Raw genomic sequence first — 22,182 nt, 5'->3', positions numbered from 1 at the left:
GCTAGCAAACTCGCCAAGCCCATGTCCGCCATAGGCCAACTTGGTCCATTGGACCTCATTTTTGATTGCAGCCGGGCTTAAGCTTTTGTGCCGTGCGAGACGACCCACTAATATTCTTGCTCATGCCCTGTCGTACCTCATTCAAACGGGCTGGGCTCGTGCCGTGTTGGGCTAGCCCGTCCGGTTTGACACCTTGGATTGTGACCAATTTGGCAAAATTTGTTTCTCAGTGATCAAATTGAAATTTTGTGTAAAACCTAATGACCAATTTAACCCTATTATTTAAGAGAACTTCCTTTATCAATTAAAGAGGGTAACAACTCAATTTTATAATTTTATAACTAAACATGGATTTTTTTTAAAATTTATACAGGAACCTCGATGGTACGAGGAAAACTTTATTGAATTATTAAGAAATACACTAGGGGGTGTGGGGCTTTTTCTGTTCTGTAGCACTGGCTCAGTAAAGAGCCAAATGTGTGAAAATTGGCCCTAGGTCTGAGTTCAAGAATCAGACTCCAAGAATGTTTCAAAAGGGTAGTTGGGCCTTAGGGAGCATCTTGGTTACCTTCATCGGCAAAACTAAAAGCAGCTTATAGATAAATACTTAGTTTGTCATGAAAGCAAAGTAGTCATGAGTTTAGCATTGAAGAGAGAGAGGGTTGTGATTTCATATGAGAAACAGGGGTTTAAGGTAAGGTGAGTATGGTATTTTGAGAGGATTCATTGAAGAGAGAGAGATGGGAAGAAGAATAGGTGTGTTGAGTATTTTTCCGTCAGCCTGACAAAAGCTATGTCAGACTCTAGAATGGCTTGCCAGAAGAGAAAATGGGAGGAGATGGAGGAATATGGCACGAAATTGCAGAGGTTTCAGGGATGAGAGATGAAGCTTGCTCTGGATGTGGGTTGCCTTTGATGGGTAGAAGATGACCCTTTTTATAGCCACTGGAAGCTCATTCTTCCTAAGAAACCCTAATGGGTTCTCTCCAATTTTGCCAAGTCTCCCCTTTCATTTCTCTTCTCTCCTTTCAATTCATCCCATTTTGTGAAATCTTCCTCTGTCCAAACACACGAAAACAAAATTTTTGGAAGCTCTAAGGCCTTCCCACAGCTGCTTTAGTGTTGAACTCCTATTTTTGACTACCTCCTCAACTTCTTTCCTTCCCTCTTCCATGGCAAGAGTTGGCAGGAGAAAGAAATTGGTAAGGGCGTTGGTTTGAATGGTGCTTATGCTCTCTGCACATGCTAATACCCATTGGTTATTGGCGTGTTTTACCTTGATGTTTGTTTTTGCCCATGTGCTGGAGCCTCCTAACAACTTACATACATGGATATTTTGGCTTTCATCATGGCTCTTGTTTCCAGCTAAGCACTGGAGATTATAGATATTTTCTTTGGTTGCTTGGGCTTTCCTAAGGTAATGGGTTAACCCATTTAAGGAAATGAGCTAATTTCCTAAAGTGATAGGCTATTTTATTGAGATGATTGGCTAATTTTTCCTAAAGTATTGGGCTTTTTTCTCTCTTTTATGCTTACTCACATATTTGGGCTCAAGAAATGGGCTTGAGTTTTGGAGCTCCCAAGCAGCACAAAACTTCCATTTCTTCGCTCATTAATGGGCCTCATGAAAGCTCGTTACCATCCATACCACAACCCACTCAGCAAGCCCCGGGCATTTGCGTGGCTTGGGCCTACTTAAGCTTGTAGCGTGGCTGGGTACAAAATAAGGGTTTTCTGCTTGGCATTGCATGTCGATCGGCGTGCTTGAATTTTATCGCTTTAAAAAGGGATATGATGCTTGAAGGAATAATTAGCATGGGCTTGTAGAGCCAGTGCCTTTTATAGGCTCATTTTAATGCTTAGCATGATGGATTGCATATTTATTTGACAAGACACGTGGTCGTGGCTTGTGTAAGCATGCATGAAGAATTTCGAGTGCTTCGAATGGGGTCTTTTCTTAATAAGGTGTCAGATTGGACTGAGAATTTATTTGGGCCTCAACATTAGCCCCTTTAATTATTACGGACATGAATGAATGCTGGAATGGGCAGAATAATTAAACTTGACCCAAAAATCAAATTTATAATTGCAGGTGACTCTTCCCTTCCTGCGTGCACGATGACGACATGTCATGATGGGCTTCCAGCAATTATTTGCAGTTTCCCAGGCACCAAATTCTTCCTCCCTTCTTTTCATTTGTTATTTTTTTCCTTCTTTTCCTTCCTCTTTAAGCGCACCAGAGTGAACTTCTCTCCATTACTTTTTTCTACTTTCAATTTTTCTTCCTCCAACGACCTTAGAGCAAGAGAAAGTGAGATTGAGAAGAGCCTCCCGTCTTCAGCCGTTGGAAGGAAGCTCGAGCCGCCGACTTCGTCATCCCCCCCATACGAAGAAAACACTTGTCGCTAGAAGAGATCTCTTTGTGTAGACTTTTCTTCTAAGAATCCCTAATTTTCCCCTTTCTTGGTGCATCTGAGGCTATCCTTTGAGGGGATTAACAAGGTATGCCCTTTTCTTTTGTAATTTCTTGAATCTATTGAGGAGTTTGTTGGGTTATTCATCCTCATGGGGTTTGCTCTTTGTTTTGGCAGCCAAGCACCCACTCCTTTTGACCCATCCATCTTTTGTTGGCGTAATGGTTAGCAAGGAAGGGTTTGTGTCAGTTTTTTTGATTTCTTTCTTATTGCAAGCTGCTGGAAGGGTGCTGAAATTATGAGGAGAAGTCGTTGTTATGGATTGCTCCATTTTCTTTTCTTCATTTTTCTTTATTGCGTGTTGGGCCTCTTTGTGCTAGTGAAAAAGGCTAACCTGTGCGTCTTTCGGTAAGTAGTTCTGCTCTTTTGCTGGAAACGTGAGTCATTCTTTTGACTTTGTAGGAATAGACTTAGATTGGTGTTTGGCCTAGGCTTATTCTTCCTGTGAACATGTGCTTGATTACTTTGGGCCTTCTCTTATGTAGCGGGAAAATACTGTTAAGAAACTGACAGAATGCATGTTTTGCAATCCTTAAATTTTGTATTATTGGGAGAGAATTTTGCTTGCCATGAGAATTGCTTGTCGATCATGGAACGAGAATTTTGCTTGCCATGGGTAAACTGCATGCTGCTTGGATATTTACTTAAGTGTTTCCTTCAGCGTGAGCTTGACTTGCCATACTTGGCGTATATTTTGTGTGTGCTACGTTCTTGATTCAAAGATCATCTCTACAAAAAATCACTTGAATCCGATATCATTTGACCATTCAATTGAATTATTGAAATTTTAGTATTTTCTTGAAGTATCGTGTTCATTGATTTTGTGGGTATGAGAGTGGTGGATGTGGGCATGGTTTGAGAGAGGAATTTTGTGGGTGATTGCGGAAATTTGGGACTACAGTGGATTGGGTAGGGTGCGGATTCTAGGTAATTGATTGGGTAATTGTTTGTGTATATTAGTTTGGTTGGTGTTATATTCTAATGAGTTTTTCCGGAAATTTGATTGAATAAGAAGGTTAATTTGTTGGTTTTTGGGTTTTCTTATTCTTTTTCAATGGTGGTGGTGATACGGCTGAGAGTGTAGGAGGCATGGGAGAGAGAGAGGTAGAGAGAGAGAGGTTTGGTTTGTGGGTAAGAGATTTTGTTAATGAGAGTGATTAGAAAATTAGTTAGAAAATGGGAGCAATTTTCCCCACCATCTGGGTTGGTGGTTGTTTGGGCAAGGAGGGGGTAGGCATAGGGAGGGCGGTTTTAGCTGCCAAGAGGGGTTGGGTAAATAGAGAAAGAGAGAGAGAGGGAGGGAGAGAGATTCTTTTTAGTTTAAATATTTTTTAATGTTTTATTTTAATTTTAATTAGTTTTAATCATTAGAATATTTAAGGAATTTACATTTTAGTCCCTGGAGGTTCAGTGTCAGTATCGAAATGGGTCCCAAGGTTTCAATTTCATCAATTTCATACCTGACATTTCAAAGTATGACTAATTTACACCGGCCGTTACATTGACCGTCAAAGTCAGATGTTAAATGTTGATGTGGCAGTAGTGGGACCCATCTCATAACCTAACAAAGTTCGAAAGAGACGAGACGAAGGGCAATTTATGAAAAAAATAATAATAATAACTAACCGCTCAGCTAGACTCATGTTCCAAGGCGTCATTCCAATAGACAAAGGCTTGGACAATGAAATCAAACAAACCAGTTTCTAAGTTTTCGAGAGATTTTGATATTAAAAAAAAGGAGAAAGGAAAAAAGTGGAGAGGAAACTCACGAAGAAGATCCGATTGGATGCTTGGAATGGATGAAGAGGCGCCAATGTGTTGATGTGGCAAGGCTGCTACAATTCGAACCTCTTGGACAGATTCAAATCCTAGGAGGCGATTTTCCATGTGTACAGCAAAGGTACGTGACACTGAGAAGATTTTATAGTTCTAGGCATGGTTTGATCCGGCCATGTGTGAACGGTCAAAGACAATGATTCCTGGGCTTCTAAAATCGCGAAATAAGCTAGAGAAATCAGTGGCAAAGGCAAGACAGAGAGAAAAGGTCATTTTGGGTGTTGTTGGTGGCTTCTTGGTTTCTATTTACAAGCTTCATTTCGGGAGGGATGTGTGAATCTGGAGTGAACAGAAAGAGGAGCTTCGAATTAGCTTCTGCCATTGAATGAATTATTTGTGTGATTTTCTAAGTGTTGGGTTGTTAGTGGCATTTTGTAAGGGTTTAATTGTTATGTAAGGATTAAGGGTTATGGGTAAGGGTTAAGGGTTTAATTGCTGACTTTTTGTAACTTGATAAAGTGAATGAAATGACAACATTTGCAGAGAAATACATCTAAATGAAGTGAATGGCCCTCATAAAGAGTATCCAAATGAAGTGAATGGCCATCTAAATCTGTGTGCTAGTGAAATTATGCAAATGAATGCCAAAAACAATGTAAAGAGAAGTTAAAATTTTGTCCCTATACAATCAAGTGAATGCCCAAAACAATATATGTGCACAATGTAAAGGGAAGTTAGAAAATGGATGCACCTGGAACAATTAAGTGAATGGCCAAAATAATCAAGTGAAGTGCCAAAACAATCAAGTGAATTGGCAAAACAATCAATTGAAGTGCCAACCCAAAAACTTAGAAAATTCTCCTTTCAAATTCATTCCAAAATGGCAATTTCAGTGGATATATTTGCATTCACAGTGGTTGACGCTTATGTGAATGCCATTACATCCATAAAAAAAGGTCAGTAATTAAGTTATACAGGACCAATTTATCAAATCAAAACCTCCTAATCAAAACTGCCAATCTAACAAAAAAGGTGAGTCATCAAATTCCTTTTCATCGGCTTCAATCTCAATCTTCAATCTACAACATTTGATCCTGTAGTTGAAACAGAATTTGAAGCATGAGGACATGAAGTTGAGGCTGGTTGTGCTTTAGAAGTGGCATGTCAATTGCAGCATTTAATTCTGGCCAATTCTTATTAGCTTCATCATCAGAATTATACTTGGCATAATCCTTGCACTCAGAATCTTCAGAATCCAATTCAATATATGTAGGCCAATCAGCAGCAACCTCATTCCCAATTTCTTTAACCCTTGTCCATTCAGTTTGTTCATCCACCCATTTTTCAAATAAAAAACATCATCTTCATCTTCACTAAAGTTCTTGGAAATCACTTAATTTGATTCCTTACTATCAGCAGAATCATCATCAAATTCTTTAAAGTCTGCAGCATTTGCATATCTTTGTCCACTTCTCAACTTCATGGAATGGCTTTTGGACTCGATCCTAATGCCCTCAACCCTTCCTTCCACAACTTCTTTGTCTTTCTGGTGAACAATCTTTGTCCTCCTCAAACTACCGCATCTTTTTTTTACCATAAGCAAGCTTGACCCTATGTGACATGTCATTTGTCACTTTATCTCTGCCTTTGCCTTTATCAGAACAACCCTTATTAGCCTTTTCTTGGCCCTTGTCAGAATTCTCCTTATTATTCATAGTAGCCTTTGCTTTGCCTTGTTTAGAAGCTTGATTAGTCAACCCTTCTTCAGTCAACTCTCTACCTTGTCCACTTGCTTCTTGATTCAACCCTTCTTCATTCAACTCTTTGCCTTGTCCACCTACTTCTTGATTCAACCCTTCTTTATTCAACTCTTTGCCTTGTCCACCTACTTCTTGATTCAACCCTTCTTCATTCAACTTTTCTATTACAACACGTGTTTTTTCACATTTTCCACATAGGATACTCCTTCAGCCACTGGAACAATGGCACCATAATTGTCATCAAGCTCTTCAATCACTACCCCAGTGTTGTTCACAAAATCATCATCCAAATTTATAAATATGTTTGAAGCCATTTGATTGTAAAACTGCTCTTGACTGCATGCCAAGACATGTTCTAGGAATATATTTATCAATCTAGTGTTTGGCACAAATACTAGCATGTCTAAGACATCTGCATCCTCATTCAGCTTAACTAGGCCACCATCAAAATGACCATATAGAATACTGTACCAGTAGTTAATCATACCTTCATACCCTAACCCTTTTACCATGGCATCTATCTCACTCATTGACATTCTATCCTTATCACAATAATCGAACCAATCAACATACTCATTCACATAATAGTTACCTCTTAGTTCACCATTGTGGTATATTTCAATAGAAAATCCATCCTCATCCCCTGCATGTCAAAAGCCATACATCAATTTTACCAAACAAAAATACATTCGAGGCTATTTACAAATAAAAAAAGACACATACACATACACGTACACATACACACACAAATACAAAATACAAACTTTCTATGTCAATACACACGTACACAAAAGGTAAGAGTCCCAGTGCTTGTAGGACCAAATACAAAAGTCAAAGTTTACTTCCGCATTCCACCTACCATTCACACCATTCTATCTACCAATTAAATGGACACAGTGAAACCGACACCTAACTCGAAACTCACAATCCATTATAAAAGCCAAACTTTCCAACACGCAAGTTTCACTTGACACCAAACTCGAAACTCAGACCTCCGTTTTAGTTTAATTTTTGCAATCGATTTCAAATCTTTGCTCAATATTTCGAACAAACCCTCTCCTCTATGCCTCTCTCAGTATCTCTCGAAAACTCAAAAATTGGTTTGTTCAATTTTGTTGTCCAAGCCTTGGGTATTGGAACGATGCCTTGGAACGTGTGCCCAGCTAAGAGGTTAATTTTATTTTATTTCCTGAAATTGCCCTTCATCTCGTCTCTTTCGAACTGCTGTTAGGTTATGAAGTGAGTCCCACGACTGCCACATCTGCATTTAACGTCTGACTTTGACGGTCAATGTAACGGTCAATGTAAATTGGTCATACTTTGAAATGTCGGGTATCAAATGGATGAAATTGAAACCTTGGGACCCATTTCGATACTCACACTAAACCTCCAAGGACTAAAATGTAGTTATTCCAATATTTTATACCTTTTTTTACCGATTCCTCCCATTCCAACTTTCTACTAACCCACGATATCATGCCTCTTCTTTTTCTTTTTCTTTTTCATGGCCTTCATCTGCCAAATACAACATCAATATTTCTTTTAGTAGCAAGAAATGTCAAAAATGAAAGAAAAGAATTCATGTATTGAAATATATATTATGTACCTCAAGTTGATTGTTAGGCATGATGGTTGAAAGTTTTGAGGTGTTGTGTAGAATTTTCTAATTAAGGGGTAGGGAGGAGGAGACTTGGTTTCAGTTTTGTGCTTGCTGGAGAGAGAGAAAGAGAGAGAGTTTTGATCTGGAGGCAGTGGGGAAGTAGGGGTAAGGGGGGTTGAATATATAAGATTGAAGTGCCTTGCGTCTTGTTACTGTAGCATGATTGTAAGATTAGGTGTCACATGTGAATCATACTACCTCTCATATATTTCTTTCACTTTAGCATGTAGCATTCATAGAATATAAAAGATTGAAGTGCCTTGCATCTTGTTAGATTGTGAGATTGTGTGTCACATGTCACATGTGAATCATAGGACATCTCTCATATATTTCTTTCACTTTAGCATGTGTAGCATTCATAGAATTTAAAAGCACCGCATCTGATGCATGCTTGCTTTTGACTTAGTGAAATGGCAGCCTTCTTTATGTTGGATTTGTTGGTTTTTCCAAACCATCACTCATGGCAGCAGTGACCAATTACAAACACAAAAAACAAACCAAGGGCCCTACGGTTTTGGCAAGTTTCTCTTGGAATTACTCAAATATAATGCGTTAGTGGTATGTACCATGGGCTCCTCCTCATTTACCACGTATGTTTGGTGGGATGATAATTATATGGTCGCAAGCAAAGCAAGGACAACATTTGTTTTTGATTTTGTAGTTTTTTCTAATTATGTTTACTTGTAAGTCTTCTTTCGAGATGTCAAAAAACAGAAGAAGAAAAAGAAGAAAAAAGAATTTATTTTATATTAATGTTTTTGGATGATATGATACCATACAAGTTATATTTATCTTCAAATTGAAATCGACGTCCAATTCATGCTCTCCCCATTTAATAATAATGATAATAATATCAAATCAAATATGTGTAAGATTGAATTAAGGCACAAAAAAGGTTGCAACACATTGAAAATCACTTGGACAAAACCGCATTCTCTCGTCAAAGCAAAAGTGTGATTTGGAATCCATGGGCAAGGTAGGAAGGGTTTGCAGCCCAAATGATTTCAATGGAATGTTGCAGATTATTGTATTTCAATAGGAATTCCTTTTGTTTTCTTTAAGGTTTCACCATACTTTATAGACAAAGATTTTGATAATCTATACGTCCATATTTAACTAGGGTTTTGGTGCTACACCCTTGCTCAAAAGGAAGCACTAGCGCACAAGACCCAGCCTGGGCAAGGCGTGGGATTTATTAGTCCTAGCAAGCCCATGGAGAGATCTGGCCTGTCCTGTTGCCTTCAGGCAACTGACGTCAGCATTGCCAATGATAAAAAAAATTTAAAAATCTTGCTCCGAGGCTAACACTACCAGAAACCAACGGCTACAAGCCACATGGCTTCTCCTGGAGGCTTCGATCCAAAAATCTCCTCCAATCCAACGGCTACCCATTTTTTGGCTTAAAAAAATTGAAAAAATAATATAAATTTTTTGTAAAAAATATCAAAAATTTATGAAATTTTTTGAATTTCTTTTTCTATAAATACCTACCAATATTATTCACTTTCCACACCAAATCTTCATACAAATTTTTCTCATTCCAATATTTTTCACTTTCCACACCAAATTTCCTACTACTAAATTTCATTTGTGTAAAAATACAAATAGTATCTTCCATCGAAACCGGAGGCTCGTGGACAAACATTCGAAACAGTCAAAATCTTTGAGACAAGGTAAAAAAAATTTAATTGTTGTTTTATTCAATTTAATGCCATATTTTTTATTATAAATATTTTCATTTTCATTTTTTAAAAATAGATTATTCAAGGCAAAACAAAAAAGAGAAAAACCATTACATATGGCTCCTTAAGTGAACAATACCCACAATCGGTTTCCGTGGTGCATTCCGTGTCGGAAATAATGACACTATTATGTTATCTGAAGGAAAATAATTCCCACATCGTGATCCAGAGGAACCGCCTCCGCCATTGATTGAGTCGTCTTTGTACTCAATTGTGTCGGACTATGAAGACTGGAAGTATTTCAATTATATGACGAGTGAGATGTGAATTTTATGATAAATGACAATTGAAAAGACGTGTCAGAGTCTCCAAAGAATCCAAATCTAGCACGAGCGCAGTGTTTGATGCCCAAACAAAAACTACAAAACCCCAAAAACCCTCTTTGCTTCAAAAAGGTCAAAACAAAAGATCTTCCTTCCAAAGTTTCAAGGCTGTGTCTTTTAACTTTTCCTGTCTTTGCCTTCGGCTCTCGTCATTTTTTTTGTTCTTTCCTTTGTGTAGAATTTTCTTTTAGATGTAAAATAATATCAGAGAAAATAAAACAACACCAGTGACGTAGTTGAAGGATTGTTGTTCTTGTTCGTCTGAGACTCAGAATATTATGGCCACTTCCCTAGGATGTTCATCTTCTGCGGTAAACTATGAATTTCCCCAAAATTTATATTCTTTTTCATTAAGCCGTAGCAATCACTTTTTAGTTTCTGAATTTGAAGCTCCTTTTTTTTTTATTTATTTATTTTATTTTTTTTATAAATATAAATAATTTGAGAAGGAAATTTATAATTCAGAGTAAAGAAGCATATTTGAACTAAAGATTTGAGAATTGAGTTTTGTACATTTTTTATATATTTTATTTCTATTTAACTAAGACTTTTCTTTTTAACTTTTAATGCAGGAACACAGAGAGGGAGAAGGAAGAGGGGTGGAAACAGAGAAAGACCCATATCATGTTTGTTTCCTTTCGTTTATATTTTTTTATTTGAATATGTGATGAAATTTCTCTGCGTATAACTCATTAGGATTTTGCTAGAGCACAATAGTTTATACACTTTGAACCAAATGTAAATTTCTGTAAGATTTAGTGTTGGATGCAATAGGTAAGTTATTAATCTAGCCATTTTTTTTTCACAGATGAACTCTATACACTATTAAAAACATTATAAATTCAAATCTGGATGCTATGTTGTATCCCATTGTATCCTTAAGCCCTGAAATTAAAATAAAAGAATACCTTTTTACATGAAAATTGAAAATAGTTTGATAGCGTGGTTAGTATCCCGAAATACATATGCAAGAGTTTCTTCCCCTTGCATCTTGAGATTACCCTGTTCTTAAATTTTATCTAGCAACTGGTGGTACTTGAGTGAGTATATATTACTATTAGTGAAGACACCATTTCCATCACAAATAAAATAGAAAAACGTATGGTACTAATTTGTATGTGGTTTCTGTGCATGAAGTAGTTTCAAACTGGAAATGTATGAAGGAGCATTGGAAAATCTGTTCTAGTTTTCTATATAAGTTTAGTAATGTATTTGCCTATTTTTGTTCTTCAAACGTTTTAGAATGTTTTAATGAGGATGTGGTTTATTATCAATACTACTATCATTATGATTTTTCTTCTGGGTCATTGAAGGATTCGAGTGTTTATCTCCGTTCTCACAGCCTAATTTAGGACACAAGACAGATTGTAGTTCAGTACACTCAGCTATCCTCAATGCTTGGGCACAAAACTTAGATTGTGTAATACGTAGATAGCAGGTTGTAAAATGTGTGCATATCCATTTTAGGAAGAGGAGCACTCTTTTTTTAAGTGACATATTTGATGCTCTTTTTATGTTTAGGGTTTTCCAGTAATCAATTGTGTTCTTATCATCTTTTATTTCCTTTTAATGATTGAATGATCTTGGATATGATTGTTCGTCACTACGTTGGTATTTTGTGGTCTACAAGCTTATAAGAACAAATAGTTATTCATTGTTGATACATTCATAAGTTGATGCAGAGAAAGGGGTGGTTATCGACAAGCTAACTGATGTTAAATCTAATGATTATCTTTTCCGTTTTGGAGGATTATTATTGTTAACCAATATGAATAAGGATGGATAGGATGGGTTGGAACAAAAAAAACACCATATATACCAAATAGCCGATTTTTCGTTGCTCATCTGTTGGTGATCAGTACCTGCTTATGTTTAATGGTTGACTGTATTGCAACCCTGTATTTTGAGTTGGCATGAGTTTTGGTTTACAAATTTTGGTCCTGCTCTTATTATAAATAGTTTCAACATAATAAACAGGGAGAAATTATAAACAAGCTTGCTAATGCTCTAATGAAGAAACTCACAAGCTTAGACCCCTCGAAGACCCTCACACCGGGTCACATGAATGGCATCAAACAATGCCTTTCTGTATTCTACCCTGTGTTTCGCTCACCTGATCATCCCACCTATGCTGTGGTACCACACTCTTTTGCCTTACTAATGCTTCTTCAGTAAGACTTTTTCTGATTGTTCCATATTTTTTACTTTTGGAATGTTATATTTGGGCAGATGATACAGAGGGCAATTGCTGAGTTGAACAAGGAAGGGGGGTCGACTCAAGAAGCAATATCAAAATTTATTAGAGAGTGGTTTGACTGTTTGCCATTGGCTCATGAAAGTTTCTTGAGTCATCACTTGAAGAAACTTAGTGAGAGTGGAGAAATTCTGAGTGCTTCAAATAATTGTTATATGCTTCCGGCTGAAGAAAATGGTTATGTTTCTCGAAGGGAGCGAGTGCAGAAAAAAAAGAGTAGTGGGCTGGGTAGGGGAAGAAGAACAAGAAATGGAATTGAGCATAAAAAACTGGCAGAAGAACAAGTTGAAGTAACTGAACATAGAGAACAGAGGCAGCAAAGTCAGGAGCCAGAGGTGATAGTTGATCAAAATGGATGCTCAGAGCAACAAAATGAACAACAAGATGAAGTGAATGGAGAAGTTGCAATGGTTGTGGCAAAACAGAAATATAAAGCGACTAAAGAACAATTTGAAGTAACTGAACATAGAGAATGGACGCAGCAAAGTCAAGAACCAGAGTTGATAGTTGATCAAAATGGATGCTCTGAGCAACAAAATGAACAACATGATGAAGTGAGAGGAGAAGTTGCAATGGTTGTTGTAAAACAGAAATATAAAGCGACTGAAGAACAGGTTGAAGTAACTGAACAACAGAAAGAACAGGGGAAACAAAGTCAAGAACTGGGTCTACAAGAACAGCACAGTAAGGTGATTGACGATCACAGTGGACCTCCTGAGGAACAGCAAGACGAAGTGAATGGGCAAAAAACTGAAAAACAAATGCAAGAAGTTGCTGTGATTGTTGAAAAGCAGCACAATTCAGAAGAGAAATATAAAGCAACTGAAGAACAAGTTGAACTGATTGAACAGAGACAACATGGGCAGAATTGTCTTGAAACGAATCAAGGGCAAGATGAACTGATTGGACAACAAAGTCAAACTGAAATGCAAGATGTTGTAATGATTGTTGAAAAGCAGAATAATGAAAAAGAGAAATATAAAGTGACTGAAGAACAGGTTGAAATGACTGAACAAAGATTACATGGGCAACAAAGTCAAGAACTGAATCTACGCGAACAGCATAGTAAGCTGATTGACGGTGAGAGGGGATCTCCTGATAAACAGCATGATGAAGTGAATGGACAACAAAGTATAAATCAAATGGAAAAAGGTACAGTGATTGTTGAAAAGCAGAACAATTCAGAACAGAAATATAAACCAGTTGAAGAGCAAGTTGAAGTTACTGAACAACAGAGGGAACACAGGCAACAAAGTCAAGAACTAAGTCTAGAAGAACAGCTAAATATGGTGATTGACATTCAAAATGGATCTCCAGAGAAACCAAACGAACATGCTGATGGATCTCCAGAGAAACAAAATGAACATGCATATGAAGCAAATGGGCAACAAATTCAAAAACCAATGCAAGAAAATGCAGTGAATTTTCGAAATCGGAGTAATGCAGAACAGAAATATAAAGTGACTGAAGAAAACATTCAAGCACAAAGGGATGAACTTATTGAAGAACAGTGTCAATCTGAAGAACAACAATGTGAAGTGACCAGAGAACAATTACAAATTGAAGGAATTGAAAGAGAGATTCAGTTACTAGAGGAACAAGTTGAAATAATTGAAAAGATGACTACACCAGGAGAGCATATTGAAATGATTTCTGAACAAAATAAGCCACAAGAGCAAAGTGAATTAATATCCAAGATCGTTGGTTCTCGGTCAGCCATTTTCTCTCTGTATTCAGTATTAGATGTGTTATGGGCTATTTTGCATGTGCCAGTCTCATTTCATAAACAGCAATATGCAGGAGTTATTATCAAAGAAGCAAGAGAAAGATGCAGCTACTGCGATCAATTCAAGCCCTTCTCTTACAAGTCAAAAACTGCCCCACCATGATTCATCATTTTTGTCTGAGGTAAATGTTGAAATGTGTACGTAATACAAAATGCAACCACTACCTATTGATTCAACTTATTTATGCCTGGCATGTTTGTTTTTGTATTTATTTTGATCAACAGGAAAATTGTGTAGAATTGTTGATGAGGACACGTAAGCTTGAGGAGAAGTTGTTGGAAAATCTGTCTAGCATAAGGGAGGGATCAAACCATAGCAGTCAGAAACCTAGTACAGACTTAGTGGAGTTATTTTCAAAGCATGGAAAGCTAGCCGCCCATGATAGTCAGCCGCAGATGCCCAAGTGCCAAAACAAATCAATTAACACTTGTCCTCATGTTGAATTGCCACAACATAAGGAGATTGGAAACGTAGAAAGATCATTGAAACTGTTAACAATGGAAGCAGAGAATATCAGAGAAATATCCCGGCATGTTGGAAAGAAGACTTGTCTAAACTTTGAAGCAGAGCATGAGAAAGAAAAGCATAGTGCTACCTGCGATCCCAACCTTTGTTGTCAGCAGAAGCCGTCTGTCTCTCTGCAAGTTGCAAGTTGTGAGGATGTCCCCAAGCACTCACCAGACCAGGAACTGGAACGGAAACCTGAAGAACCAGCAACCAGAACTTCAAAAGCCACAAAGACCTCAAGATGTCGAATTACTGTCAGTTGAGGGAGGCTATAAGGCTCATGAATCTGAGCTAAACATTATGGACAGTTCTGTTGATTTGCTCCAGGCATCACAGCATCAGAAGAGGCAGCTGCGTCCTCGGCATAAAAAGACATCTGAATCTGGTTGTGGGGTGCCAAAGGCACGTAAATGCCAGGTAGCCGCCATGAGTTTTCTCTAGAATTGGTAGCTATCCCTCAATGAAGGGGACTGACTGCTATGGTTTCAGATTCAAGTGATTTAAAAAAAAAAATTTTACATATATTAACAACTATTGGTAGCCATCTCCTGTATATGTATTTTTTATACAGATATATATATATATATGTATGTATGTATATATGTATATCCGTGTTGACCAATAGACGTTAATGTGACTCCAATTTCTTGTATGACCTAGGAACTTGAGAACGAGAAGCAGCCCAGAGAAGAAATACAGGATATGGGTATGAAGCTTGATCATTTTGCAGGTAAGCTGTCATTTCAAGCACAGAAAAAAACACAGGAGCCAGCACAGCAGAGGCAATTGCGTCCGCGGCGCCAAAGGCAGTCCAAATCTGAAGAGTCGATCACTGCATCGATGGTGGAATCACCACCCACAAGGCATCAGGATACCCTGATATCAAACCTTCAAGAAGATGAAAAGCCTCAGGAGCTAAAGACATCAGCAGCGAAAACAGGCCCCACACAGCAGCAGAGGCAACTTCAACCCCGAGATAAAAAGCTGCCTGAATCTAGGGCAGTTCTGCCACCTTCACAATCTCTGGATGAGCAGTATCTATTGCTTTCAAACAGTGGAAGATCTCAAATGCAACAGCCGAGAGTGGATGATTCATCTCAACTGAAGAACCGACATCGACATGATGAATTGTCCCAAACAATAAAAGAACTGCGGGGGCATCTGAAATTACAATCCCACAGCCAAGGTGTTTCACAATCTGATCCTAGCGTGTCCATGACAGAATCATCACCCTCACAGAACCTGTGTGAGGAACCCCAAGAAAAGATGCACCATGATGAATTGCAGCACCTGAAACATCAAAAGCATAAGAAGCCTCCTAGACCAAAAGAAAATGAACCAATTATGGAGGTTTTGTCCCCATCAGCTGACCAGCAGCCACAGAAGCGAGGGAGAGGGAGGCCTCCTAAAGCAAAACTGGCTACAGCTGCAACCAGCTATGCACCACTGCCTGCTAAATGCCAGAAGCAGAAGGAACAACCAGAAAAACGAAAACAAGGGAGGCCCCGTAAGTTGACAGCAAAAATTACTTTAGCAAAGATCAAATTGACCTTAAAGAACCAACCACAGCAACAAAAGCGAGGGAGGGGAAGGCCTCGAAAAGTGACTGAAGAAACCTAAGAAGGCAACTATGAATGTTTAGTTCTCTAATATCACTAGCATTGTAGTTCACCAGTTTGTAATATGGTTTAACTTGGTAGGATTTTTCCTCAGAGAAAACAAAGAATCATATTATGGTTTTAACTTATTTAGTAACCATGGAACCCTCAATGCTAGGTTGGTTCCAAACATATACCAAAATTTGTTCATGATCTTTCTGCAAGGGCTTGATGTTTTATTGTCTAAGACTTTGCATGATGACTTTGATGGCTGAACCTATGCGATTAAAGGAAGGTTTAATTTTCGCCCCCTTTCTACTCACCCCTTTCTGTCCAAAAAAGACGGATTCTAAGGTTTTTCCCATGTTAGAGAACTTTCCCCGCTGTCCTCCTTTCGACAGGGATTGAATTATTATTGCATAAAGAGCAATGGCCATGGCAAAACTATTATATAAATGGAAAACACTCAGAACTATATGCATTGAAGGTTGAAATATTGGAGCTGCAAATTTAAGCATTGAGATCCATTGTCAAATAGTGAATTTACCAATCTTGGTTAATCAAAAGATGTTCTAGTAACATATTTTTCGAAAAAAATTCGAGTGCGTTCAGGTTTAGTGTTGAGTTTCTCTTATAAAATGCTTTTAAAATGTGGTGAAAGAAAAATTCAATACTAAATTTTATTTTTAACAAATCCACTTTCATTTTCACCACTGAAAGGGGTTGCCAAGATACCCTTAGTCGATTAATTCCACATTGTTCTTGGTGTTGATGTGCTTTGCATTTCAATAGATTTTCAGTCTAAAGAAGTTGCCAGGTTTAGCCATTTATCCCTCCTTAGCATGGGCATGGCTGGTTTCTTTGTTGTTCCTTTTCACTTTGTGTTTGTGAGGTATTTTAAAATATTTTTAAAGAAATAAGCATACAAAATTAATGAAATGGGGAAGTTGATAGGTTTTTTTTTTTTTTTCTTTTGTATACAAGCGATATTCAGAAATGAAATTCGAATACTAAACCTCAAATTGAGGGGTCACTCTTCTTAATCGCTTGAACTACAAATTACAGAACCTCAGATAAAAGAGTCACTGCTCCATAAACACTTGAGCTACAAACTCCTTTGAGGGGAAAATTGAGAGATAAAAAAACAAAGTTGAGTTCGAGTGTAGTGATGAAATTGTTGGGTGTGTTTAGCAACTCTAGGAAACAAACCAAAATAGAAGTTGTTTATGAAAAAGAAATATGTTCTGATATGACACACACTCACTACAGACAGAGTGAAGTGCGCTCCTACCCTCCTTTCCTTTCTTAGCTTCTCTCTCTCTCTCTCCGAGCTGCGTGTCTGCACTGTGTTTCTCTCAGTGGAAACCAACCCGACTTTATTCTATTATTGAACTTCACTTCTTTCCTTATTTTTTTTCCTTTCTATTTTCTTTCTCTTCTTTTCCTGATTTGAGTGCAGGATTTAATAAGCGAATGAAGCAGCCATTATTGCTGTCTTCCTGGGTTTTCTGGTCTCGCAACAAACATGGCCTTCTCTTCTTGCCTTTGCCAATCTCCACTCTCACCCAAGGTATGGTTTTTCCTTCAAGCTTCATTTTCTCTTACCTCCAATTAATTGGGTTTTTACTTCTTTTTTCTTTCAGTGATCTTTTTCTTTAAAAATTGTAGTTGGATGGTAGGTTTGGATGAATTTCTGATCCACTTGAAATGGGTATCTGGTATAGTTTGAAATTCGTTATCTGTAGTCCATCCAATCCAAGATACAAGATCAGAGTTAGCATTTTGATCTATTTGTGCTAAACTTTCTTTCCATGTCAAAGGGGTGGTATGTTTTCCCAGCGTGGTTCCAATAATTTACAGATTGGGTCAACCGGCATTGTTACTCTCTTTGTTGGCTCTTTAATTTTTCAACCTGGAAACTTATTTAGAAATAAAAACAACTAATTTGAGTTGAAAAAGTTAGTGATAATTGGTACATTGAATATCACTTATGATAGTTTAGAGCTCAGAGGGGTCATGAAAACCTTCTGCTGCAATTTGATGGGTTGCTCATGTAATTTTTTATTGTGCTTTTGCTGTCATTCTTCTATCTGTATTATTGAAGCATTATTGATCAATTAATTTTACTGTTTAACTGTGTAATGAGTTTGAAGTACAGGATAACTTGCGACTATTTTCATAAACAATCTCATGTTTAGCCACTGAGCATAATTTTGTACTGGTGGGCTTCTCTTACTATTTAAGTTCCGTTTCTGATAGATTGACTGCGGCAAGAAGATTGTCAGGCCTTGGAGTAGTGATGGAAGGAAACAAAGGTTCACTTTTTCACTCGGAAGTAATAGCACAGAACTTGTTGGTCAACAGCTTGTGACAGTGGGAGCTCACTTACACAAGCACTGGAGTTTTGTGGGAGGTTCAAGAGTTACTGTGAGACCAGAACTTGAGAGATCCATTCCACTTCGAAAAAGCTCAGGAGTATATGCATCATGTGATCCCTTCTCCCACTTTAATTCCTCTTAGTCATTTGTTATTATCATTTGTAACGTTGCATGGCTGAGTTAATTATACATTGGTAGTAACAGGTCTTCGCAGAGGTATGTGAGGGCAAAAGTCTGTATGAAGACCAAAGCATATATGCATCCCATGCATAAAATACTTAAGTGCAAGAAAACTGTGGAAATGGAAAAATCCCTAGCATGTTTTGGTAGAACTGAAATTCAAGTACCAACATATATGCAAAACAATGTGCAAGTGTTATATAAACAGAGAAAGTTACAACTAGCTTTGACAACTTTGGTCAGTTTTGTGAGAAAAAATATACTTATGAGTTCATATGTATGAATTTCAAATCGACTGACAATTGCAGCAACATTACAAAACAGTTTGCCTGTTAAACAATGTTCTTGTAACATCTAGTTGTGTAGTTCTTAAGCAAATCTAGTATCTCTGTATTGCCCCCAATATTTTTAATTTTGACTATGAACTATAGTATAATGTGATACCCTCGTTGAAGGCTTTATGGATTTTGCATACATGAATGAAAGTTTTAACATAGTTTTCAGATCCAATTTCTACCCGACTCTTGAGGTGTTATCCTTTCAGAGGTGTAAACATAAGTAAAGGTTGTTTTAGCTTAACACCTTCATTGTTCTAAAGCCATTGTAATAAAAAAGACAAAAATAAAATCTTACAAATGCATATCCTAACAATAGCATCCATTTTAGTAATCCAGTATTTCACCCTGTGTAATGGTTGGCTGAGTTCTTCTAAATGTTTGAAGTTCCTTCTCTAATTTCTGCTTTATTGTTCGGGAAGCAGTCCTTTTCATCCCTTTTTTTTTTCCATCATCTAACTGCCACCAACTATTAGGGACGTGGGGGCGTAAAGAAGGGGATCCTATGGTGTCTACATGTCACTTTTTAGTCCTTAACTGAACTTTTACAATGTTTAAATGCTTTACTGCCCATTTTGCAAGCTTTATAGTCCTGGGGTCTCACTTTTTGGATACAGTTACTGCAATTTAGGCTGAAGGAGTTCATGAAATTAGAGACCACCAGGTTTGGGTTGAGAATTGAGCTGTTGCGTGATTATTTGATTACCGTAGTTAATTACTGTGAATGTCGTGCTTGCCAAACTGATAGTATCAAAGTCACACAAACATTAGGACCCCGAGCTAGATAACTGTTTTTGTAAATGTCCTTATGACTTGTTCTTGTTGTTCCATGTTGCAAATGATGCTGCAATATCAAGTTCTGCAAGGCTCGTCCAATACCTTTTTTCTAGTGTTGTGGTGTTGATATTTTGGTACATCCGGCATCAACATTTTCCCCCTACCTTTTAAGTTTATTGGTTTGTCTTTTGGCAATTCCTGTAATTACTGATGAACTTGAATCCCGTGAAATAGATCCCTAGTAGCCTCGTCATATGATGCATATAAGGTTGATAGCTTTTGAAGTTAAAAATCTTCTTATTTTGTCTAACCTGGAATAATTTTTAGCCATTAAATGTTTCTGTGATCCATACATTTGATGTTAAGTTCCTTATGTTAGTGTGAGTGAGAATAGAGATGGGAGGGCCAGAGGGAGACTTAGTTTCAAATCTTACTGATAAAATACAGTTCATGTTCTTTTTTTCAGGGTTGTCAACTTCTCAAATTGCTAGCACTGCTTTTACTTTGGGAACAACTGCAGTTCTCCCATTTTACACCCTCATGGTTCTGGCACCTAAAGCTGAACTAGTATGTTTCTGTATTTATTTGAGTCCTCTGATTCTCATTCAATGTAGCAATTTTAGTTCATCCTGTGTAGATTAATTGTTTTAGATTGGTGTAAACTATTGAAAGCTGTTATATGAGTGCATTTGGCTATATGCATATGCTTTCTTTTTTCCAAATTGCTACACTCCCTTCCCTAAATTCCTTGTTTTCTGGTTCTTGGTTTCCGTATTAGTTAATTCAGGTTGTCAATGTATGGATGGCATAATTCGTCTCAAATTGGGTCTTTATGGCTTTTACAATATATCTCACAAAATTACATTTTCCTCATTCTCCTTGTAACTCTCATTTGAAAATCCATTTGTTTATTCTTGACTATTTTCTGAACTCAGACTGATGCACCCAATTATTTCAACTAATGTAAAATGCAGACGAAAATTTCTATGGAAAGTAGTATACCGTATATTGTCCTTGGCATTCTCTATGCTTATCTACTGTACCTCTCTTGGACTCCTGAAACACTTCAGTTGATTTTCGCAAGTAAATACTGGCTTCCTGAGGTGTGTATTAGCATGTTTACTTTTGGTAATCTTTTCTGATGGGTTTTGAAAATTTCTTATAAAAAAATTTATTTTCTGCCTATGTACTATGTGCAGCTGCCTGGTATGGTAAGGATGTTTTCCAACGAGATGACATTAGCTTCTGCTTGGATTCACTTGTTGGCTGTTGATCTCTTTGCTGCAAGGTAGCTCCCTCTCCCTCTCGTGTGTCCGCGGCTTTCTCAGTTCTAACACTCATTGCTCATTCATCCAGGCAGGTTTTTCGCGATGGACAGGAAAACGAAATTGAGACCCGGCATTCAGTTTCTCTTTGCCTCTTTTTCTGCCCCATTGGAATTGTTACTCATGTCATTACCAAAGCACTGACTAGAAGTGCTGGAAGTTCCAGCACACGTAATATGCATTGACAACTAAAATTCTTCCTGAACAATCAGGATTTATTGGGAAGTTGAATAAGAAAACTTTGAATTTGAATGAAGGTTCTTATGTTGTCAGCAATTTACAGACATCCTCTCTTTGCAAGCACTGATCTCATAGTTTCTTCACCAGATACGTTCACAAGTCATTTATCTTTGTTATGCGGTGGATATATTATTAATTATGAAATATGTCATGAAGAGAAATATGTTATTTAATTTAATTTATTAATTAAAAGAATACAATATCAAATTCAGGTAAACACAATATGAAACATCAAATACTTGTTGAAATATATGGATGTATGCAAAAGGAAAAAGCATGGATTAATGAAAACACCATCAAGATCAACAGCGAAAGATGGATACTAACAATATTACTACCTAATCAGCCTAAGAACATGGCTGTGGTGGCGTGGCTGTGGACCGCAACCGCTCCTGTGGTGGCGGCAGGGAGTTTCCATAGGTCGAGGTAAGAAATGAAGTGGAACATGAGGTTTTGGTGCCGGGGGTGGGGATCTCCCTCGGAATCTTGACACTAGTTATAATTCATTCGTGGAAAGGCCGGAGAAACCATCAGTGGCTTAACCATGTAACTCGACTGTGACAGCAGTAGTAGTCCATAAATCAACAACAAAATTAGCAAACTTGGATTGGCATGCATTTCTGCGTAGCTTCGCTTTTTCAGTTGGAGAGCCGCAACATACTGCTGTTTTTATAGCTAGCCATTAATGATTTTGTTGGGATAAACAAGTTTTTCTTATCCGATTGAATCTTTCAAAAAATAATATATAATAACAAAAATACCACTCCTGTCTAGTGGAGACTCGTGCACAAAACTCCTAAGAAATATTGTACGAAAAATGAAGAGGCACTTCTTGGAGATTGTGAACATGATAATTGCACTTGTTATCCTATATGATCATGTAAATTTTTTCATTTTTTAATATAAGCGATAGTTCAAACTAAAAAATGTTTGAATTTCAAATAACTAGTCTGCAAGTCAATACATTTATCCATTAGGTTAGACCCATTGGTATATGGTCAAGTAAACTTAATTAAAATAATTGAGGCAGTGTGGAACCAAGATTTGAAAATTGAAAGTAAATACA

General features: G+C 37.4%; 2 protein-coding genes across 3 annotated transcripts; both read left to right on the top strand.

Moving 5' to 3' along the window:
• Positions 1-9,813: 9,813 nt before the first annotated feature.
• LOC103342640 (uncharacterized) lies at positions 9,814-16,128 on the top strand. The gene is given in 8 exon segments (XM_016796834.2): positions 9,814-10,046; positions 10,308-10,361; positions 11,713-11,871; positions 11,965-13,700; positions 13,780-13,897; positions 14,001-14,531; positions 14,533-14,700; positions 14,944-16,128. Coding segments are annotated over 8 exon segments (3,759 nt in total). The 5' UTR covers positions 9,814-10,013; the 3' UTR covers positions 15,904-16,128.
• Positions 16,129-17,152: 1,024 nt separating this feature from the next.
• On the top strand, positions 17,153-21,152 carry LOC103342617 (protein ABA DEFICIENT 4, chloroplastic-like). Of its 2 annotated transcripts, none has more exons than XM_089041822.1 (6): positions 17,153-17,451; positions 18,141-18,369; positions 20,018-20,118; positions 20,526-20,654; positions 20,751-20,839; positions 20,912-21,152. In XM_089041822.1, exons 1-6 carry the CDS (start codon positions 17,407-17,409, stop codon positions 21,018-21,020), a joined length of 702 nt encoding a protein of 233 aa, XP_088897948.1. In that variant the 5' UTR covers positions 17,153-17,406; the 3' UTR covers positions 21,021-21,152. The 2 variants fall into 2 exon arrangements, with proteins under 2 accessions (XP_088897948.1, XP_008244475.1); XM_008246253.3 differs by having other exon boundaries at positions 17,157-17,451; positions 20,908-21,152.
• Positions 21,153-22,182: the final 1,030 nt, after the last annotated feature.

Source organism: Prunus mume, linkage group LG7, assembly GCF_029339155.1.
Source record: "Prunus mume cultivar Tortuosa linkage group LG7, ASM2933915v1, whole genome shotgun sequence".
Lineage (NCBI taxonomy): Eukaryota > Viridiplantae > Streptophyta > Magnoliopsida > Rosales > Rosaceae > Prunus > Prunus mume.
This window is presented reverse-complemented; position numbering and strand designations above follow the sequence as displayed.